Raw genomic sequence first — 20886 nt, 5'->3', positions numbered from 1 at the left:
CCGGTGTTGGAGGTATGATTGCATGCACTGGGGGGAATCCAGTACTCCCGGTAACAGCCTTCTAGGGTCTGCTAGAAGGTTAGTGCTGCTGCCGACCCCAGGCACGATTCTGCCTTCCTGCTACTGAGCTCGAGCAGGGGAAGGTAGAACAATAGGGATTCTGTCACAAGGAGGTGTGACCACCTCCCAGACAGGACTTAGTGTATTGGGGTGGGGGCTCTTGCCAGCGCCACCATACCGCTTTAAAGGGCACATTTGTGCCCTCCTTGCATACTCCAGTTTGAGCCAGTTCAGGGAGCCCTTGGCTCCAGCTCTGGCGCGAAACTGGACAAAGAACATGGGCGTATCCTCCCCTCGGTCAGACCCTTCCTCTGGAGGTACCCCTGAGTCGTTCCCACACTTTCTCTAGGATCCCTAAGGGCTTACCTGTGGGTGGCTCTTCAGATTTGTGGTAGGACAAGACTCAAGCCTGACACCACGTCACTCTTCGACTGTCTGGACACATGGACTTCGCCTGGAACCGAGACAGCATCAAGGAAGACTCCTGCTGCTCCTGGTCTCGTTCTTCTGCAAGTCTTCTTTATTGTCTGTGTCTGTTCTTCTTCCAGGATCTTCCACAGACCTGTGGGCATAAAGGACACCTGAAGTAATCTCCCTTGGAGTGAAGGAGTCACTCCCCTGCATCTGCAGGCACTGCAATGAAGCTGAACGGTCTGCTGCTCCTGGCGTTCCATGGACTTTGAAATGCTCAGCAACACAGGTGGTGGTTCTACAACTGCCTCGAGGCCTGACCTCTCCTCTCTGCAAGTTTAAGGCCAGTATTCCTCGTTGGAACTGCTTGGACCGAACCCCTGTGCACCTGCACCGACTTGCGTTGCCATGGCTTTTTGGCTCTGCACTTCAGCCGGTCAAGTGCAGCGTCTTCACTGTATCCTCTGCACTGTGGGCCTTCCTTCTGGGTGAGCTGCTCGAGGTCCTCTTGTGACTCCTGTGCCTTCGGCCTGTGGGTCCCCTTGAAGGTCTTTTTCTGCTGCAATGGGCTCCCCTGCTTGCTCTGGGCCTACTCTGATGCTACTGCTTGTGGTGAGTACCTTGGACCTTGCTGGTCCCAACGTTGCTCCTTCACCTTCCACGCCTGTTGCAGCTGCAAGGGCTTGTTGGTGCTCTGCCGGTCTTCCTCAGCGTTGTCTGGTCCTCACAGCTGCAGCGACTAGGTCACTGTCATCACTCCTGCACCTTCCAACATCCGTGGGCATTGCTCTTCCATGCCTCCTGGTTGCCACGGAGTGTCATAGACTCTGTCCCCTCTACATGCATTTTCTTTACTTCAGGAATGAACCCTTGGATTCCATCAGACCCTTGCACAGTCTTTGATAGCGGCATCTTTTATGAAGTCCTCTATTGTGGTCTACAGCAGTTTCCAACGTCACTTCGCACCTATGCACCAGGTTTCCCTGGCATAGGTATCCTGGTTCTTGGGGTATCCACGGGTGGGGTGCCTCTCCAAACTTCTGTCTTTCACAGGATTTCTTCAGAATCCACTGGGAAGGTCCTTCCTCTTCAAAACAGCAACTTTCCTGTTTACTTCTATTGACTACACAGCTGTTTCTCCACTCGACACACAGCCTCCGTGGGGCTCCTGGGTACTTGCCTTGGGTGGTTCCTTGTGTCCCCAGCTCCTCCGGGTATCCTGGTCCAAGTCACGACTTCGGTTGCAGTTCGCATTCCACTTTTTTATTTAGATATGGTTTGGTCTCCCCCTGGAGACCCTGTGTAGTGTGCTTACTTACCTATTTGCAATTAAAGTATTATTGTGTATTTGTGTTATCTCCGGGTAGGAGATATACTAATGTGTTAGTGAGTGTTGTGTAATAAATAGAACCTTTTTTATACACTTGTGTGGTTCTTTTTCGTTTAACCTACACAACTGATCTGGTAAAACAAGGTGCATAACACTCCAAGAGAAGGTTGAAGGCTGGTCTCCACAGCTACCACTTGGAGAGCTTTTAAAGGTTGTCTAAGACCACTAAAATCACCATAAGGGTTGTCTGGATCACTGTAAGGCGGTTTACTTAAATAAGTGTGCACCATATACTGAGCCAGCCACCTATACCTACTCATGTAAAGTTCAGCTGGCGTGTGCTTAACTCACCTTTGGCCTATATTATGTTGGTATGTAGCGCAGTACAAGTGTCTTTGGATATCTGTGCTGTGATGTATGTGTGCCTGTGAGTGGTACAATCAATCAGTCATTTGTGCGCAACAAATCACCCGTGAGAGTCTTGGGGCACTGGGGCTGCTTTTTGCTGTGTGGGGAGGTTACTCAAACAGCCAGGTCTTTAGGTCTTGTCTGAATTGTTAGAGTGATGGTGCAGTCGGAGGTTGTTCCAGGCTTTGGCTGCCACGTGAAAGTTGGAGTGTCCTCCGCTGTAGGCTCTGCGCATACGTGGGGTGTCTGCGATGGAGAGGGAGGCTGATTGGAGGAGTCTAGATGGTTGGTGGGAGGTAAGGCGTGTGTTGATGTATGCTGGTCCTCCGTTGTGCAGAATCCTGTAGGCGTGGGGCAGCAGCTTGAACTGGCATCTCTTCTGAATGGGGAACCAGTGCAGCTTCCTGAGATGTGATGTGGGTCCTTCTTGGGAGGTCGAGTAGGAGTCTTGCCGCTGAGTTCTGTATTGTTTGGAGTCTCTTCATTAGGCTGTAGTGATTACCACGCAAAGTTAGTTTCCTTAGTCCTGCCTGCTGGTGATCAGGGCCTGTCTGGTGCTTATCGGGAGCCACCTGAAGATCTTGCGGAGCCTGCGGATGCAGGCTGAAGAAACTGCGTTGACTTGTTTATTCATTGATAGTTTGTCATCTAGGATGATGCCGAGGTTGTAGGTGTGGTCTGTTGGAATGTGGGGTGTACCGAGCGCCTCTGGCCACTGTAAGTCCTTCCATGTTGGGGTGTTGTTCCAAAGATGGGGACATCTGTCTTGTCCATGTTGAGTTTGAGACAGTTATCCTTCATCCAGTCCTCAACATTCATCATGCATCTTTGGAAGTTGGCTTGGGCATTGGAAGGGTCGTTGGACAGAGACAGGATGAGCAGTGTGTCGTTGGCATAGGAGATAATGTTGAGTCAGTGTGGTCTGACGGTGTTGGCCAGTGGGGTCATGTCGATGTTGAAGAGGGTTGGGCTGAGGGATGAACCCTGGGGGACCCTACAGATGATCCTCTTGGGCTGTGAGGTGAACAGAGGGAGACTGATCCTTTGGGTTCTGCCGGTGAGCTATGAGGGGATCAAATTAAGGGTGTTTCCTTGAATCCCGATGTGATGGAGTCTATTGATCAGGTTGTGGTGGGAGTCGGTGTCAAACGCGGCGGACAGGTCCAGGAGGATGAGGGTGGCTGTTTGTTTGCGGTCTAGGAGGGCTCTCATGTTGTCCATGGCTGTCAAGACTGCACGGTGCTGTGGTTAGTCTACAAACCAGGTTGAGAGGGGGTCAGGAGGTTGTAATCTTCCAGGTGTTGGGTGAGGTGCTGGTTGATTGCTTTCTTGAGGACTTTTGCGGGGTAGCAGAACAGCGAGATGGGCCGCAAGTTCTTTAAATCAGCGAGGTCAGTGGATGGTTTCTTAAGGGGGAGTCTCCAGTTATCAGGGAAGGCGGCCGCTGTGATGGAGATGTTCAGGACCTTCCTGAGCTTGTCGCCTATTATCTTGCTTCTGAGGTTGAAGACACGGTGGGGGCAAGGGTCTGTGGGTGCCCCCGAGTGCACAGAGTCCTTGATGGAGATGGTGTCTTGTGTGGTGAGGAGTTCCCAGTGGGTGTGGAGGTGTTCGGAGTTTGTGTTCGTGGATGTGAGCTGGTCGATGCGGTCTGCAGCGGAGCGTTGATGTATGAAGTTTTCAAAGATGGCTGAGATCTTGTTGTGGAAGTAGTTGGCGAGGTTGCCGCACAGTTCTTGAGAGGGGGTAATGTTGTTCTCAGTGGCTGCCGGATGCATGGAGGCCTGTGGGTTCCATATTGGAAACCCAGGGCCTTGGAAAGGCATGTGTAGGTGGAGGAGCCCCACAGATGAGTGGATTGCTACATTCCTGAGAGCTGGGTGGAACACACTGGAAGAAGGGAGAACCAGGCTCTCTGGTGCACTTTAGGACTCTTTGATTCTGTAAAGGTCGCTTGTAATTGGGGTCTGGGCATATCTCAGGAAGGAGATAGGACTGGTAAGAGAAAATCATAAATAGTAGGGCTGGGACCTTTTGTATGCTTTTGCTAGGCATAGATCAGTGGGTGCAGTTGCCCTTGTGCGCACCATATGTTAAGAGAAGTACTTAGCATATGATGCTAAGCATAGGAAGCAGTTTTTTATTTCAGAACACTAAACCTTAATTCTCCCAGTGTGTAGCAAAATATTTATTAATTTATTTATTTTTTGCAGAGTTTTATATAGCGCGAACGTGACCCGAATTGGGTATCAGAGCGCTTTACATAGCACCAGTTACGTTACATGAGGACACACATTCATTTTTGGTAGGCATGGGGAGATTAAGTGATTTGCCCAGAATCACAGTATGTTCAGCGTCATTGCCGAGACTCGAACCCCGTTCCCCAGGTTCGAGGTCGACCGCCCTAGCCGTTAGGCCAACTCCTCTCCCCATATTTAAAATGTCTTTTCTAATCTCAAACTTTGTGACGGTCTTTTGATGATTTTTTTCCATCAAATATTGGTTTTAATGTGTATGGGTACGCTTCATAGTGTATGCCTTTAGAACTCAAAGTACTATTTGTGAATCACCCGGTATACTAATTTATGAATTCACCTAAAGCCTTCATCTGGACACCTTTGCCTTTAGTTTTTATTGCTTTTTGGGAATAAAAAGACTTGAAATAAAAGACTAAAGGCCATACCTGATGGAAATATAAGATTGAAAGAAATACACTGATATACATCATTTCACCCTTTATTGCTATGAATAGGAAATATGAAATTGCAAATACTGACGTCCTTTGGGAACACTGCTTTTTTTTTTTGTAAACAACTTTGTTGAAGTTCATTCACCGTGAATAGCATTTATCCAACCCACAATATGGTTATTTTCCAGGGGTTCAGAGTTCATTGTTTTATACATAAAACTCACAGACCTAGCATCTAGAAGAGAGATGGCTTATTTCATCATTGCCTGTCAACAAGGGATGTGTTTTCTATTTACCCAATAGCCTAGATGAACTCCACTTTAGAAAAGCTAATGTCAATTACTCCATCCATTTGTACTTGCTGTCTGATAAAGACATCAAGCCGTAGATTCCTTACCTTAGAACTTCCAGGCGTCAGGCTGCATCCAGAAGATTTTAATAGCAGCAACCCTGCTCACCAATAGGTGGTGTCTGTCAACTCCACGTGACGTTGTAGGCGTAGGGTTTGTCGTCCTCACATTCGCGTTGTCTATATAGGTGCCACCTCTGCGCACTGACGTCCGTACTTTTCTTTCCGTACCAGCCATCGCTGATCCGTCGAAGAGAGCTAGCCCCTGTCACTATTTGGCAGACTTTTTTCCGACTTTTTTCGACTTTTTGTCGACGTTTTTTGGTGTGTAAGATGTCTAGTGAGAAGACCTCGGGGTTCAAACCGTGCTGCGCCTGTCACTTCGCCATGTAAGTTACGTACCTCAAACTAGTATGTCTTTGGTGCCTGGAGCCCAGCTAAGACCCGAAGTCGTGCTCCAAATGCCTGCCCATGGCACCTATAGCTTTTGAGGGAGTGGTCCATAAAGCTGCTTGCGGCCCGGAGTCCGGCGCCTCTGAGATCTCCCTTAAGAACTCGTTCTCGGTCGAGAGGATGGTATGAGCACTGCTCTGAGGGATCAAAGTCTCCTTCCTCCTGCTTGAAGTTGTCGAGATCAGGTAAGAAGCATCACAAGAAAACGTAAGAAGTAGAAGCATGCTTTGACTTCACCCTGTCTGTCACCTGACGAGACTGAGGAGTCGCAGCGCTGGAGGCCCGCTCCGCGGAGCATTTGCCTAGTTTGGCTCCGTGTTTCTCTCTCTTTCCGGGGCTGGGAGTGACCCCCGCCCAGTTAAAATCTTTTTATGACGCCATACTTGCCATATTTGGGCAGCCTGGCCCTGCCAGCGCGCCTTCAGCCCCCCCCAAGCTCATCGGAAGGATATTCCGTGGGTTCTGCGCAACCTACTCTGGTGCACTGGATGCCTCTTTGAGCCGTTCCTGGATCCTGGTGGGTGCCAGTTGTACCTCCTCGACCTTCCCTGACGCCATTTCTGACGCTGAGACCCTCGACGTCGCACACTGGCGGTTCTTCCCCCATCATTCCAAACGACCCAGAGCCGGCTGGGCATCCACTGACACAGAGACCAGCACCGGCTGAGCCATTGGGATGTGTGTCATATCTGGTGCCTTATTCTGAAGGGCTAGGATGTGCCTTATTCTGAAGGGCTAGGATTAGATGAGGATTGGAAGGGGCAGCAGGATCCCTTAGAAATCCCGCTTTTCAACACCTCCCCAGAGCCTAGCATACTGTCTCCTCCTAACCTGGCTATGGAGGAGGGGGGTTCATTTGGAATGGTGGTGCATAGGGCTGCGGAGGTTTTGGACCTGCAGCTTTCTACAGTAGTGGTCAAGACCGATGTCTTGACAGAGATCCTACAGTCTGATGTCTCCACCTCGGAACCCTTGCTGCCATTCAACTTAGAACTTTGAGGCAGGACAGACGGGTCTACGCGGTGAAAATATAAGCATGCAGAGCCACGAATAATTGGGCCAGTAAAAATTAAGGAACCGTTAATAATTGAGTCCACATGTGAAAATCCGCTGTGGATTAATGCTTGTCGTCAAATAAATTGAAAAGCGAAAGTTGAAAGGGGACGCATTGGGACCCGGATGCCATCAATAAATTGAAATAGGGGAGCTGTCAGAAGTTTTAGAAGTGACAGGAAGTAAGATGCTGGAAAAACAATTGAATATGAGCATCTAAATTTGAGTGCGGTTGCACCAGTCAAATACGTGTAAAAATTATGTGTTTTAATGAACATAAGGAGAAAAATATAAATTGATTGTCCTGAAGAAGGTGGTTCCATTGAACATTATCCACCGAAACACGTAGACGCTATTAATGCTAAATTTGGATGGGTTCGCCATGATGCTTTGACATGGAAGTTTTACCTGTGTCTTAGGCGATCTACGTGTTTATCCAGATTAGCTATTGTTGAAGACATAGTGAACTGTCTGGTTTATATTTCTCCGTTTTTTAAATATTGGGTTTTTACTTTATTTTGATTTTATATTTGATTGTGAAAATTTGTGTAGAAGGATAGTCCTTCAAGAAATATACTTTTCAATTGTCGATAATAAAATAACTGTGAGAACATTTGGTGGTGGTTCATAAGTGCTCAAACCATGAGTGAGTGATATATGTGGAGTAGATTGTGATGGTACGAGTATGTATTATTGAATATTGAGTGTATCCAAAAGGAAAAATTGTTCTAAACTTTATGGTTACTGGGTGCTCCATCCTTTTGGTTTATAGAGCCCCCTCTCCTTGAATTTCAAGATACCATTCAGCAAGGCCTTAACTTAGGTTCTACTGGGCACCTGGTCCAAACCCAACACAGGGGCTCCAGTGAACAGAACTACCGCCTGTCACCATCGCTCTGCTCTGGGCAACCAAGCTTTCCTCTCCAACCACTCTACCCCAGAGAGCTTGGTGGTCCAACCTTCTATGTCCCGTGGCGAGTTCCCTTCCACACCCCCGGATAGGGAATCCAAAAGGCTGGACCGCTGTGGTAAGATCTTTTCTTCCACCAGCCTAGCATTGCGGTAGGTAAAAACTGCATGCCTCTTGAGTCATTACTACCATTCGCTATGGGAAACGCTTGTGCAAGTGCTGCCACAAGTCCCGGGGGTGGCCTGGGCTGTACTTTCCCAGGCTATTGCAAATGGGAGAGTAGCAGCAATGTTTGCCATATGCTGTGGCCTAGACATTACAGCCTCTCTGGGCAGAGTGATTTTCTCAATGGTGGCCGTTAGGCGCCACGCCTTGCATGTCTGACTTATGGAAATGCCCTTTGATGGCTCTCCTCACCAGGCGGACGCAGCGTATGAGAGCTTTAATGAGTCGTGGGCTACGGCCAAGTCCTTGGGCCTCTGTGTCATCTCGGCCTGCGTCTGCTTTTCGCTCCTTTCGTGGCTATGGAAGTGGCTTCCAACCACGCCAGCCCTACCCCAGCCAGAGGACTGCGCAAGTTCTGCAACCTCTCTGTGGCCATGGGTGCGGTTCACCGGCCAGAAGTCAGGTCAGGTCACAAACATCCCGCCTCATCCTTCCTAGTCCGATTCTCCCATTTCATGGGCGTCCAGTTGGTTGCAGGATATGCCATCACCGCCACCACTGGCAGGATATCACCTTGGACTGGTGGGTTTAGCAAATAGTCCGAAGGGACTATCCCCTTTGATACCACCCCCCCCCTTCCATGCCTCCAACTTATGATCGGCTGATGACAGGTCACTTTTTCTTACTTCGCGAGGACGTCTAACCTCTCTTGGTTTAGACGTCAAGGGAGCTACGGAGAGTCTGCGGCGTACCCCAGGGCTCATCCCTCAGCCCGACATTGTTCAACATCTACATGGGACTGCTCGTCCACGCCGCTCGACTGCATGACCTCAACATCATCTCCTACGCCGACGACACCCAGCTGATCCTATCCCTCACCAAGGACCCCCTCACCGCCAAAACCAACCTCCACGAAGGAAAGAAAGCCGTCGCCGAGTGGATGAAGAACAGCTGCCTGAAGCTAAACTCTGACAAGACAGAAGTCCTCATCCTCCGCTCCACCCCTTCGGCCTGGGACAACTCCTGGTGGCCGACCGCACTGGGAACAGCACCGACACCCACCGACCACACAAGAAACCTGGGATTCATCCTCGACTCTACTCTCTCCATGACAAAGCAGGTCAACGCTGTCTCGTTCTCCTGCTTCAACACCCTCCGCATGCTCCGCAAGATCTACAGGTGGATCCCCACCGAAACAAGCAGAACGGTCACTCAGGCCCTCGTCAGCAGCAGATTGGACTACAGAAACACCCTCTACGCAGGAGCCTCGGCCAAACTCCTGAAACGACTACAATGCATTTGGAACGCCTCTGCACACCTGGTCCTTGACATCCCCCGCCGCAGCCACATCACACCCCACCAGAAAGACCTGCACTGGCTCCCTGTCAACAAGAGGATCACCTTCAAGCTCCTCACCCACGCATACAAGGCACTCCACGACACTGGACCAGCATACCTCAACAGATGTCTTACCTTCTACACCCACAACTGCCCGCTCCGCTCCGCCGACCTCTCCCTCACCACCGTCCCCCACATCCGAAGAGCGACCTCCAGCGGCAGATCGTTCTCCCACCTCGCCGCCAAGACCTGGAGCACCCTCCCCATCCTCCTACGGCAGACCCAGGACCTGCTAACCTTCAGAAGACTGCTCAAGACCTGGCTATTTGATCAGTAGCAGCATCTCCCTCCCCCCCCCCCCCCCCTCAGCGCCTTGAGACCCCCCACGGGTGAGTAGTGCGATTTGCAAATGATCTGATTGATTGAGAGTTCCCAGGCCAAAAATAGGCTGTGGTTGCTATACCTGCTATTTTCTTGTTCCAAAGAATAATGAAGGCCTTCGTCCTATCCGTGACCTCAGAGCCCTTAACTACTTCCTCAGAAAAGAAAAGTTCAAGTGCTCGCTCTTGCTCAGGTCCTGTCTGCCCTGGACCTGAGAGACTGGAAGTTAACGTTGGACCTGCAGGACGCCTATTTCCATAACCCTTCCTGCCCATCGTCGCTACCTTTGGTTTACGGTGCGCTCCTTCGGCCTGACTAGTGCCCCTCGTGTGTTCACCAAGTTGATGGCGGTGGTCGCAGCCATTTGCGGCGATCAGGGATGCCAGTCTTCCCCTATCTCGAAGACAGGTTGTTCAATCGGGGCTTGCCCAACCAGTTGTTTCCCACCTTTAGACTGCGGCAAACCTCCTGTATTAGCTGGGGTTCACTATCAACATGCCAAAGTCACACCTGACTCCCTCTCGACGCTCCCCTTCATTCTGGACACGGTGCATTTCCGGCCTATCCTCCCGAGCGGCGACTCCAGGATATTCAGGCTATGATACCGATATTTCAGTATCTATCCTGGATCTCGTGAGACTGACTCTGAGGCTGCCGGGCCTCATGGCCTCCTGCATCCTGCTGGTGGATCATGCCAGATGGCATAAGTGGGCTCTGCAGTGTGACTTGAAGTTCCAATGGGCGCTGCATAAGGGGAATCTCGCCGACTTAGTCCAGATATCAGAGGGCACTACGAAAGATCTGCAGTGGTGGCTGAAAAACCGCAATTGGGTCAGAGGCAGACTTTTCTCCATACCCCAACCAGATCTTACAATGGTGTTTAATGCGTCATTTCTGGGAATATCAACTTGTGGAGTTTTGTGTGATCCGATTGGCACTGAAAGACTTTTTACCATCCCTCAAGGGATGGCTAGTTGAAGTGTTCATGGACAACACCACCACCAGGTGGTACTGCAACAAGCAAGGCAGGGTGGGGTCGTGGACCCTGTTAACAGGCACTGCTTTTCTGGAGTTGGCTGGAACAGGGCATATCCCTGGTTCAATACTTGGCCGGTTCCCTGGATGCCAGGGTAGACAAATTCAGCCATCGGTGCCTAGCAGATGAGGAGTAGCGTTTCCAACCGGAGATGGCGCAATGTCTCTCAACAGTGGGGGGAGCCTTGGTTGGAACCATTTGGAGCACAGGTCTTCTTTATGCCTTTCCACCCTTACCACCCCTGTCTAGAGTGCTCAAGAAGATCGGGAACGACCGGGCCCAAGTCATTCTTGTGGCTCCTGACTGGGCACAGAGAGTTTGGTATCCCAAGCTTCTGCAGATGAGCAACGATCCTCCGATCAGGCTGCCCCTTTGGGAGGATCTTCTGTCGCAGCACCAGGGAAGGGTCCTCCACCTGAACCTGTCCATCCTCCACTGACATGCGTGGAGATTGAGCGGCGTCAATTGACAGCTTTTGACCTTCCTCCTGATGTCTGTGAGGTTATTCTGGCAGCCAGGCATACCTCCACCAAGTCGGTATACGCCTGCCGATGGCAAAGAGTTTGTAAATATTGTACGGAACGGTCTGTTGAGCCCCTGTCTGCCTCCCTTTCTGACATTCCTCTTTTCATTCTCTTTGACCCATCCGGGCTCTGCTTTGGGCACTCTGAAGGATTACCTTTCGGCCCTTTCTGCTTTTCTGCAGTTGCCACGCCATCCGTCACTTTTTAAACCCCCAATGTACAGATATTCTTGAGGGGCCTACTCATTTGTTCTCCCCCCTCTTCTTTTACCATGCCCCATAACTTGATCCCCACCTATTTGATTTGGGCACCTTTTGAACCACGGAACAATGCCCCCTCCGGCTCCTTTACTATCAAAACATCCTTCTTAGTGGCAATAACTTGTGCCAGGAGGGTGAGCGTGTTCTCAGCCTCCTTACCTGACTGTCTTTCTGGACAAAGTAGTGCTCAGCACTAGGGCTTCTTTTTTGCCTAAGGTGGTGACACCTTTCCATCTAGGGCAGTCTGTCACCTTGCCCACCTTCAATGCCCCTCCGCATCCTTCTAAGGAAGAAGAGCGTTTCCACCGTCTAGACCCAAAAAGAGCAATATCATTTTACCTTCATCGCGCTATAGAGTTCCGGGTGGATTACCAACTTTTTGTAGGGTAAGTTGGAACAAAGAAAGGATGTGCTGTGCAGAAGAGTACCATCTCACGTTGGGTTGTGCTCTGCATAAAAATTTGTTACGCTTTGGAATAGACACAGCCTCCTGAATGCCTTAGAGCTCATTCAACCAGGGCTAAGACAGCCACCACCGCTCTTCAGCGTGGTGTTCCAGTCCTCGACATCTGCTAGGCGGCTACATGGGCGTCCTTGCACACGTTTGCCAAACATTACTGCCTGGATAATCTGGTCCATAGGGAAGGCCTTTTTGGCCATTTGGTCCTACAGGACTTTCTGGTCTAACACTTTTCCGCAGCCCCTTCTCCGGGGATGGTATTGCTTGGTTGTCTGTTCTAAGGTAAGTAATCTGCGGCTAGATGTCTCTATTAGATGGACAAGTTACTTACCTTCGGCAACGCCTTTTCTCTTCGAGACATGATCAAGCCGCAGATTCCTTACCGATCCACCTATCCTCCCTGCACTGCGGATCAGTTTAGAGTCAGGGCTGTTGCCCTTAAGGGCCCTTGTGGTTTTTTAACAACTTATGGCTCCGCGCTTCTGGAGTGGAAAGTCGTGAAAAGTAAGGTTGTCAGCGCATCGAGGTGGCGCCTTTATAGACTACGTGGACGTCACAACGATGAACCAGACGCCTGTGACGTCACGCGGATTCGCCCGACTCCACCTTATTAGGTGTGCAGGGGTACTGCTGTCAAAAATCTTCCGGCTCCAGCTTGACACCTGGAAGTTCTAAGGTAAGTAATCTGCGGCTAGATCTCGTCTCTACCAGATAAGGCATTACAGAAGGTAAGTAACTCGTCCGTTGAGTGTTTTTGGGCCTAGTAAATTCAGTGACGTTGCACTCTTTGGGGCTGAAACTAGGGGGGCACCCCTGCCGATTGCGAGTGGATTTGAGTTTAGTTGAAAGGAGCTGAGATATTGCAGATTTGCTGGCACTTTATTTGAAATAAGTCTGACGCACCCACTCAGCTTTGGGGTGTGGCCTGAGGCGAGGGCCGCAGTCGTCCCCGATCACAATGCCCCTCACGACCTGATGCACTACTTACGTGGCCCGCTCTACTGGGCTCACTGGTGCTGCCTCCTCTAGTCTTGTGATCCGTTTTAGGCTGCCGCCAGGAGGCCGCTTCACCTCTCGGCCGCAAAGCGCCTCCAGGCACTACTCTACCTTTCACGCCTCTGGAAAGCCATCGTTTACCCAGCCTTTGTTATGAGGTCCTTCATGCTGGAAATGACCTCACCAGTGGCTGCGGTGAGGACCCATCAGCAAATTAATGGGAGCAGGTGGGCAACAGGAATCAATTAGTTTCCAGGATGGTTCAGGATTTTGCCAGTGCCAAAGCGGAAACCATCGGAGATGCAGCTTGTCAGCCATCTTGCGTGGCAACCCCCCCCTACCCCACCTACCCAGTAGTTGTTTAGTTATTATTCTAGCTATTTCCATTCCATAAATACATTATTAGGAATTCTCATTTGCTCATTTGTACTTTTGTTTTCTACATAGGACAGGTAGGCCTGCCACAGTGAAAAATAGCTTTTTGATGCTAGTCACTACCAAAACATGTACACATTACATTTCTACCTGTTCTAAACCCCATGCACTCTTCCTTGTGACCCACAAGGCCTACATAGGAGTGACATTTATATTTAAAAGGGAGGTTTTGGCCTGGCAAGAGGGTTTAGTATGACTGTTAGAATTGCAGTAATTAAACCGCCACTGTCAGGCTACAGTAGTATGTCTCAAGCCATGTTTGCACTACCGCTGTAGTGGATGGCACAATTAAGGCTGCAGTCTACTAGTTGCTTTTAAATTCCAGGCCCTTGTACTATTAGACCATGGGTCTCCAAACTTTTTTAGTAATAAGAGCTACTTCTGCATAGTGACAATGATCCTGAGCTACTACTATTATTAGTGTTGTAATAGTGACCACGTCAGACAAGATAACATTACTGGCAACCATATTCAAGCTGTGATCATCTCTGTTCATCAGACATGATTGTCAGCAGTAAAAAAAGGCATTGTCAATTTTGATTGTGTCTACTTGAGGAAAACATAATGACTATGGCTGCTGTGCCCCTGACACCAAGGTAATGAAGTTAGGTATAATTATCCTCAATGCCACATAATGTATCACTCAAATATCCGCTTTTAATGCATTTTGGAAATTTGCTAGATTTTCTCCAAACATCACTTATGAGTTCTGAAAATACACAGATTTTCTTTTTTGACTACACTAAATTTTGATATAATTTTATTATTTTGACCATGCAAAAGCTTCTAATTTAGTAGGGAGGACTGCACATAGGAGAGCTAATACAGGTAGCCAGAAAGCTTCCAGTTGCTCATGAGCTACTTGTTGGAGAAGCCTAATAAGTTAAATATAAAAATCTGGATTATGCCAATTGGACAGTGTTTAAAGGAAGAACACAGATGCTCTACCGCTTGGTAGTAGGGGTAAAGTGCACTGAGTTCTAAGGTCAGTAAAAAAAACTTAGGATCCGTTTGGAAGTTGAAAAATACCGGGTGACACACAGAAAATGTGGATTTCCTGGACAGGCCGCCCTTGGCCAAGAGTTAGGGTAGACTAACTATTCCCTTGATAGCCTTCTCTGCTCAGACAATAGAATGGGGACAGTTCGCTGCTTCTGCAGTGGCACTTGTCTTTTCTATGTCCCTTTGAACCTACCTGTACCCCTCTGTACCACTTTACCTAGCCATTACCCTGTCCACAGGGAACCTTTCTCCTCGGCTGCAGACCCACTGTGAGGCGACTAACCATAACTTAGTCAAAGGTGCATCTCAGTAGGTGGATAGTACCACCATGGCCAACAAGGTGATGTAGTCCATTCTGCCCCCTAGCCTAAGACTCTGGCCCCAACCCATGGCAAGCTGTGCCCAAAAGGCTATCAACCAACAGAGGTCTCTGACAGCTGTTGGTGTTAGGAACTAGGCCTGTGGCCACTCACTACCTGGTGTTTCCTCCAATCTGGTGGCTTGGTTGGACCTTATTTGCGAACGTGGGGCTGGTAAGAAGTCCTCTACTTACTCCTGGGATGCCTTTGGCCTCTTACGTTTCTCAGAGTGAGAGCTGCCCCTCCAGTGCTAGACACTCTCCTTTCACTCTCTGCCATCTCAAAGGTGACACCATGTAGGTGGCTTTTAATTCATGGTCTGTACCCGTGGACTGAGCAGACGCCTGGCAGTCCAGGATTTCTGGGGAGATGACCGTCCTCTCATGGTTGACACACTGTGGCTGGGTCATGTAGGGAGGGGGGTTTTCTTTCACATGTCTCCTGTCCGCTGTCTCTAGAACCGCTGCCTGTGCTGCCATAGTCAGAAGTGGCCTCACCAGGGTCAGTCTTGGGGTGCTCTCGTCTCGAAGCAGGTAAACCCTGACCCACTGGACCTACCACTGTGTATGGCATACCCTCTATCTATTACACTTTGACTGGGTCACTGTATCTGCACTGTCTCTGCTGTTTAGGGAGCGTACCCCTGGAAATCTGTTTTTGGGTCGTCCTGAGGGACCATCAATTGGGGTGCCCTGGGCAACCTCCAATCCCAGTTATTTTCTCACCAGGTGTCACTCATTGCCAAAGATGCAGTCAGTGAGCCAGTGGTCCTCCTCTGGGCAAGTACCCCTTCCATTCTAAGGAAACCATGGCCATAGGTGGGAAAAAATCCCACAGGTGAGAGCTATTGTTTGCCAATGCTTGTTTTTGTTTCGGGAAGTTAATGTTTTGGGGCTGTCTTGAGTAGTACTCATTGCCATAATAGTCTCTGGCACCCAAGGGATCTACTTTGTGTATGAGCTTCTTGTGAAAGGGGAGAATGCAGTCACTACTGGTGAAGTTAGCCAGTGGCTGAAGTAGTCTACCCATTGCTGTGCAGTATGCTGTAACGACGGAAGTAAAAATGTGAATAACAGATGAATGATAGAGAGCTGGCTGAAAGCCCATATAGGTATATTATACATATAATTTTGAAAAAGTCAAATGGCTTTTGGTAATGCCCGATCTTAACAAGAATTTTCAATGCAATAGGTCTTGCATTCTGAAAGCTTGAGCTATTGGCGTTGCATTATTATTAGCAGCACCAGTAGCTCAAACTTTCAGTAATGCGAGACCTATTGCATTGCAAATGCTTGTCTAGCTCTTGTTTAGTGCACTACTTGCAAACGGGCAATGCAAGCGGTGTATGAAACCTATGGGCTGTATCTGTACCTTTGAGCCTTGCCCATAGAAATTACACCACACACTGCGAGCCACCACAGCCAAAAACAACGGACAAACTTAGAGTTGCCTGTTTTCCAAAGTGATTCTGGCGAGACGCGCGTAAAGAAAGGGGCTCGGCCGCCATTAATGTGAAAGCACGGCTTGGGGAGCTTAAAAAAAACAAAACTGTTTGTTACAATAAATATGGCAAGCCGGGATAAAGAAAGGTGCGCATCCACAAAGCGTGCCGTTTATAAAAAAACAAAAACAAAAACAAAGGGAGAGCATTTCCTGCCTGCAATGGCAGGTCTAAGAAAGGTAATTAAAGAAAATAGTGCTCCGAGCCGTGATTAAAACGTACAGAGTAACAACATATGTAATAGGGGATGTCCTGATGATAGATTACAAGAAGGGAGAATGGGGTACTAAGGATGGACTACTAAGCCTATTGACCAATGAAAAGCCACAATTTGCACAGTACAGTGACTGGAGCCAAATAAAAAGATGGACGGAAAGTGAGCAGAGCTTCATGCCCATATCCTCAATACAGCATGTCTCAAAGAGACGGCGCTGGTGCTGCCTAGGCGATACTTAAAAAGTGTGTCAAAATAGCTCCAATAAATTATTTCACCACAAATATTGCAGGTAAATAATGAAGTTTTCGCGGGAACAAAGGGTATTACAGGGAGTGAAAAAACAAAAAAACAACGTTGCTTCTTCCACCCGCTCAGACTGTCTAATTTGTTTGAGGAAAACCTCAAAATCTTTTTGGAGGTGTAAATGAGTGCATATTCCACATATTTCCAGTAGTTTTAAAATGTTGAATAATGGAAATCTAAATTAACTATTGTTTTTTAAAAGTAAAACGAGTATTTTTTGTAATATTAGTATTGGTAGTTTATTTTTGTGATTTTGCTTTTGATTATGTAAGGGAGGTAGGTTTAGTGTAGGCAGTAGCGCAATGATGCTCAGCACCTGGACATTAGTAAGACACAAAAAGCTCTGGCAATAACAATAGACCTGGCTCTGGTAAGGTGCTGACATGCTTCTTTGAAATTACGGGTGCTTCCTTGCAGGCATCCTGGAACAGGTAAATAAGCCCTTTTCATTTATAATGTAGATCGTTGGTTAATGGTTCTTTATAGTGCTGGAAAAGGTACTATTGGCTTTGAATTAGTGTAAACTTTATGGATAGTTTAAACACACAAGGGTGGCTAAAAACATTCAGAAAGAGAACAGAATTGGAAAAATGTCTGGCAAATGTTTTGACCCACCTTGATCTGTACTGTCTCATGCTGTGTGCTGTGGGGGGTGGAAGCAAAATGTAAATGGCAGATGAACAGACCAAACTTTCAAGAGGGTAGTCAAAGGCGCTCTGTTTACAAGTATGTATGTATTTTTTTTAATTGATGAATTATTGTGATTTTAGGCGTGATGACCTAAGAGACCGGTTTAGGTCACTCTAGCCTCATGTAAAGGATGTCGGAGTAGAGCTTTCTAGCACTACGACATCTAATGACTGAACTTTTCATGCACATGCTTGAGATTTTTGTGCCATCATACAACAATTATTTTTTGGCTATAATTGCATATGAAGTATTGCTCGGAAATACTTTTTCGGATGTTATTTCTGCATTATCTCGAAAGTACTTGTTGATGGAGACCTTAAACTAATTTGGCGATGCGTTGACATACTCCAAGGTATACTCCCAGTACAAAAAGGCAAATAATTATCTGTGTTTCTATTTTCATTTGCTTATTTGTATTAGGGAATCACATTTTACCCGATGAAGATTTGGCTGCCTTTCACTGGAGTTTGCTTGGACCAGAACATCCACTTGCCTCATTGAAGGTATGTGGCAGAACAATACACATGCTATTGAAAGTAGGATTCACAATATTGACGGGCCCAGCTATGTAAAATCCTCATAATGAATAACAAAAGAATGCGATTACAAATTGAAAACGCACATTACTTTTAACACTTGTTACGAAACTGCTTATTTTCTAAAATTTGTTACGGAAAACCTTACTCCCCTTTCCTGGTTTTCTCTGTATGAGAGTGTGAGTAGAGTTGTGCAAGCCAGCAAATAAAGAGCTCGAACCAGGGTTCTGGTTTGTCCGCAAGAGACCAAGCATGAACTGGAGCTGGACCATTGAAACATTTGGCGTGTAGATCACAAAAAGAAATGCTGTGTAAAAAAAAATATGATGCTCTAAAAATAAATATTTCATTTAAATGTTAGTATTTACTTTTAATACATTATATTTTATACATTATAAACTGTTTTGGCAGTGGTTTGAGTGACGAAAATGTTTACTAAATAAACTTTGACACAATGGGGCATACCTTTGCGTCCTGATGAGCCTAGAAAAATATGAGCTGTCACATGCGTTCCATATACGGTTAATGTTGTAGTTATATGGAACAAATTCAAAAACAACAGTTGATGCACAGAATGCAGAACATTGTCATACATTCACCCCAGTACAGAGATCTGGGTCTAAATCCATCGTTTTTTTGCTCCCCATGCCATTCCAGTTTAAACCCAGCCATATGCAAACAAGTCTTGGCCCTGCTCCCCATGGGAACTATCCAGCCCAAATTGGCAGGCCAGGTCCTCCCTGGACAGTAACAAGCACCCTGGGACCGGTTTCTGGGTTTCATCCCTCATCCGCTAGTATTTAGTACAGTATAATTACGTTATATTAGTATGAATATTTATTTCATAGTATATCTTGTATATGTAAGCCTTTCAGAAAAATTGCAATGTTAAGTTACAGGCAGCACGCTTACACTTTATTTTAAGGTTACTGGCTTCCACTGATGTAACAAAAACAGAATCATTTTAGATGTGGCTCAGCAGCTCAACGATGGCAGTTAAATAGGATAGCAAAACCGCTTCCTCAGAGATCACATGAAAGATGGTCTGGGTTTCAGGTTTTCAAGAAACAAATGTGAAGTGCAGCTTCCTACCAAGAAACAATTTATGGGCCAGCATTAAGTTAAAGAAAAAAAACATTTTATATATCTACTCGGGTGTCTTGCCTTTTAAAAGTTTTTCTTTAAAAAAACGGGGAGTGGGGCATTGCCTGGTGTGTTTGGCTCCAAAACAGATTAAGACAGTCTCCTTTGGACAAGAGCTGTGATGAGACTTAGCCAAACTTTTAGCTCTAGGCAAACTTTTGGTTCTAGTCCGCTTCGAACCTTGCCTGACCTTCCCACCACTAAGCTTGAATATAGTTTGTTTCTGGTAGTCAATCAATCAAACAAAAAATCCTCATGCAATTATTATAAAATAATCATAAAAGTACAGATCACAGAAAAATTGTTATAAAAACATACACATCACAAATGGCATTAAGGTTGAAACATCATAAAATTACAATTATGACAAGCAAATTTTACAGAACCGCCCACAGCAGGACAAATTATATTTCCTTATTGTGTTTAAATAAAAACATGGTGCAGGTCCACAACTATCAAATCCATTCTTATTCAACAAGGGGATTAAGAATCTGCTTGTAAGCAGCTAAAATAAAAGAAAAAAAGTACAAAAAACCCAAAATGTAGCATAGTCTTAAGAGAAATTTCATCGGAAGGACAAACCCAAGTCCGTTCCTTACCAAAATGACCTTGTGGAAAAGAAAGATAACCTATGATTTCTAGTCAAAATCTTGATAGAAGAGCTCGTTCTCATACTTGTGAAATTGTTAAATTTAGCTGCATGCCTGAGGACGTCTGTAAAATAGCGTACTATCTCAGTGAAGACTTCGACAATTCCTTGGTCTCTCAGATTAATTATAACAATCTGGTAACCAGGTTAAACACAACAATAGGTGCTCTGCAATACGAATGGGAAAAGTAGAAAAACCAAAGTATCTTGAATGGTGCTCAAAGGAAAACCGGGTTGGGTTACCAAGCAACCCTAATATGTCCCTCAAAAGGAGAAGAGGGACAAACTATGTCAACAGAATGATCCGAGCACTGAAATAGTAAGAAGAAATCCATGTTCATCCAACAGTAAATGAATATAAATCCACTTTAATCCATGTTCGGCCTAAAGGAGGTGTAATCCAATAGTCTTCAAATAAGAAAAATATTCACTTTCACATAGCCAATGAAAATTCCAAACATTAATGGAATTGTACATCCACCAAAGAAGAATTCAGCCAACACGTGTTTCGTCAACAGTTGAGTAATACTTCGACTTCCTCAGGACTGAAAGAAAAAGAACAGGAATTTAAAATAGCACTGACCTTAACCCACCACGGGTGTCTGGCTTAGAGAAAATAGACCCACAGAGATAAAATTAATATTCTGTTGACATAGTTTGCTCAGATTCTGCCTGCGTTCCAGGAAAATATTCTTTACCGAACACCTATCATTTTTTTAAATTAAAATGAGATATACAAATAGGGACCGGATAACCAACTCTTCACCACAGTTGGACCGGATAACCAACTCTTCCATCACAGTTTTGATGTGTAGGAGCCGCAGAATATTGAGGGATGTAGAACAATTTAGACAATCTTCAATAATATTTATTTTAATTAATTTAAGCTAGGTTTGTGGTTGGTCTATATCGATGTTCACAAACGCATATGGGCCAGCTTTATAAGATTCTCAATATAAGTTAAATCTAATTGACATGGCTAAAATAATGAGAACTGTTGAGAGGTAAAGCTAGAAAGCACTGACAATTAATTTTCCTCTTTTTGAAGGTTTTTCTACGGACAGTAATTCCATACGCTAGCACCATATGTTAAAATCAGCAAACATTACATTTTATAGATCTCAAGTAATGTGGCGATTGGCTTGCTACCTGTGTTTGGCAAAAAATTATACAAAATCCACACAGCATGGCAAAATCCTTTTCGCTTTATGATAAGACGGTGCCCACA

At 46.6% G+C, this 20886-nt stretch overlaps 1 protein-coding gene across 2 annotated transcripts in view; it reads left to right on the top strand.

The window, feature by feature from the left end:
- Window positions 1–20886, top strand: part of FAM120A (family with sequence similarity 120 member A) — a 439339-nt gene that overhangs the window by 127913 nt on the left and 290540 nt on the right. For both annotated transcript variants that reach the window (XM_085624582.1, XM_085624581.1), the window contains exon 3: window positions 17751–17833. In XM_085624582.1, the coding sequence (XP_085480708.1) occupies window positions 17751–17833 (83 nt within the window). The remainder of the gene's footprint in view (window positions 1–17750; window positions 17834–20886) is intronic.

This window comes from Triturus cristatus, chromosome 9 (assembly GCF_964204655.1).
Source record: "Triturus cristatus chromosome 9, aTriCri1.1, whole genome shotgun sequence".
In the NCBI taxonomy this organism is placed as follows: Eukaryota; Metazoa; Chordata; class Amphibia; order Caudata; family Salamandridae; genus Triturus; species Triturus cristatus.
This window is presented reverse-complemented; position numbering and strand designations above follow the sequence as displayed.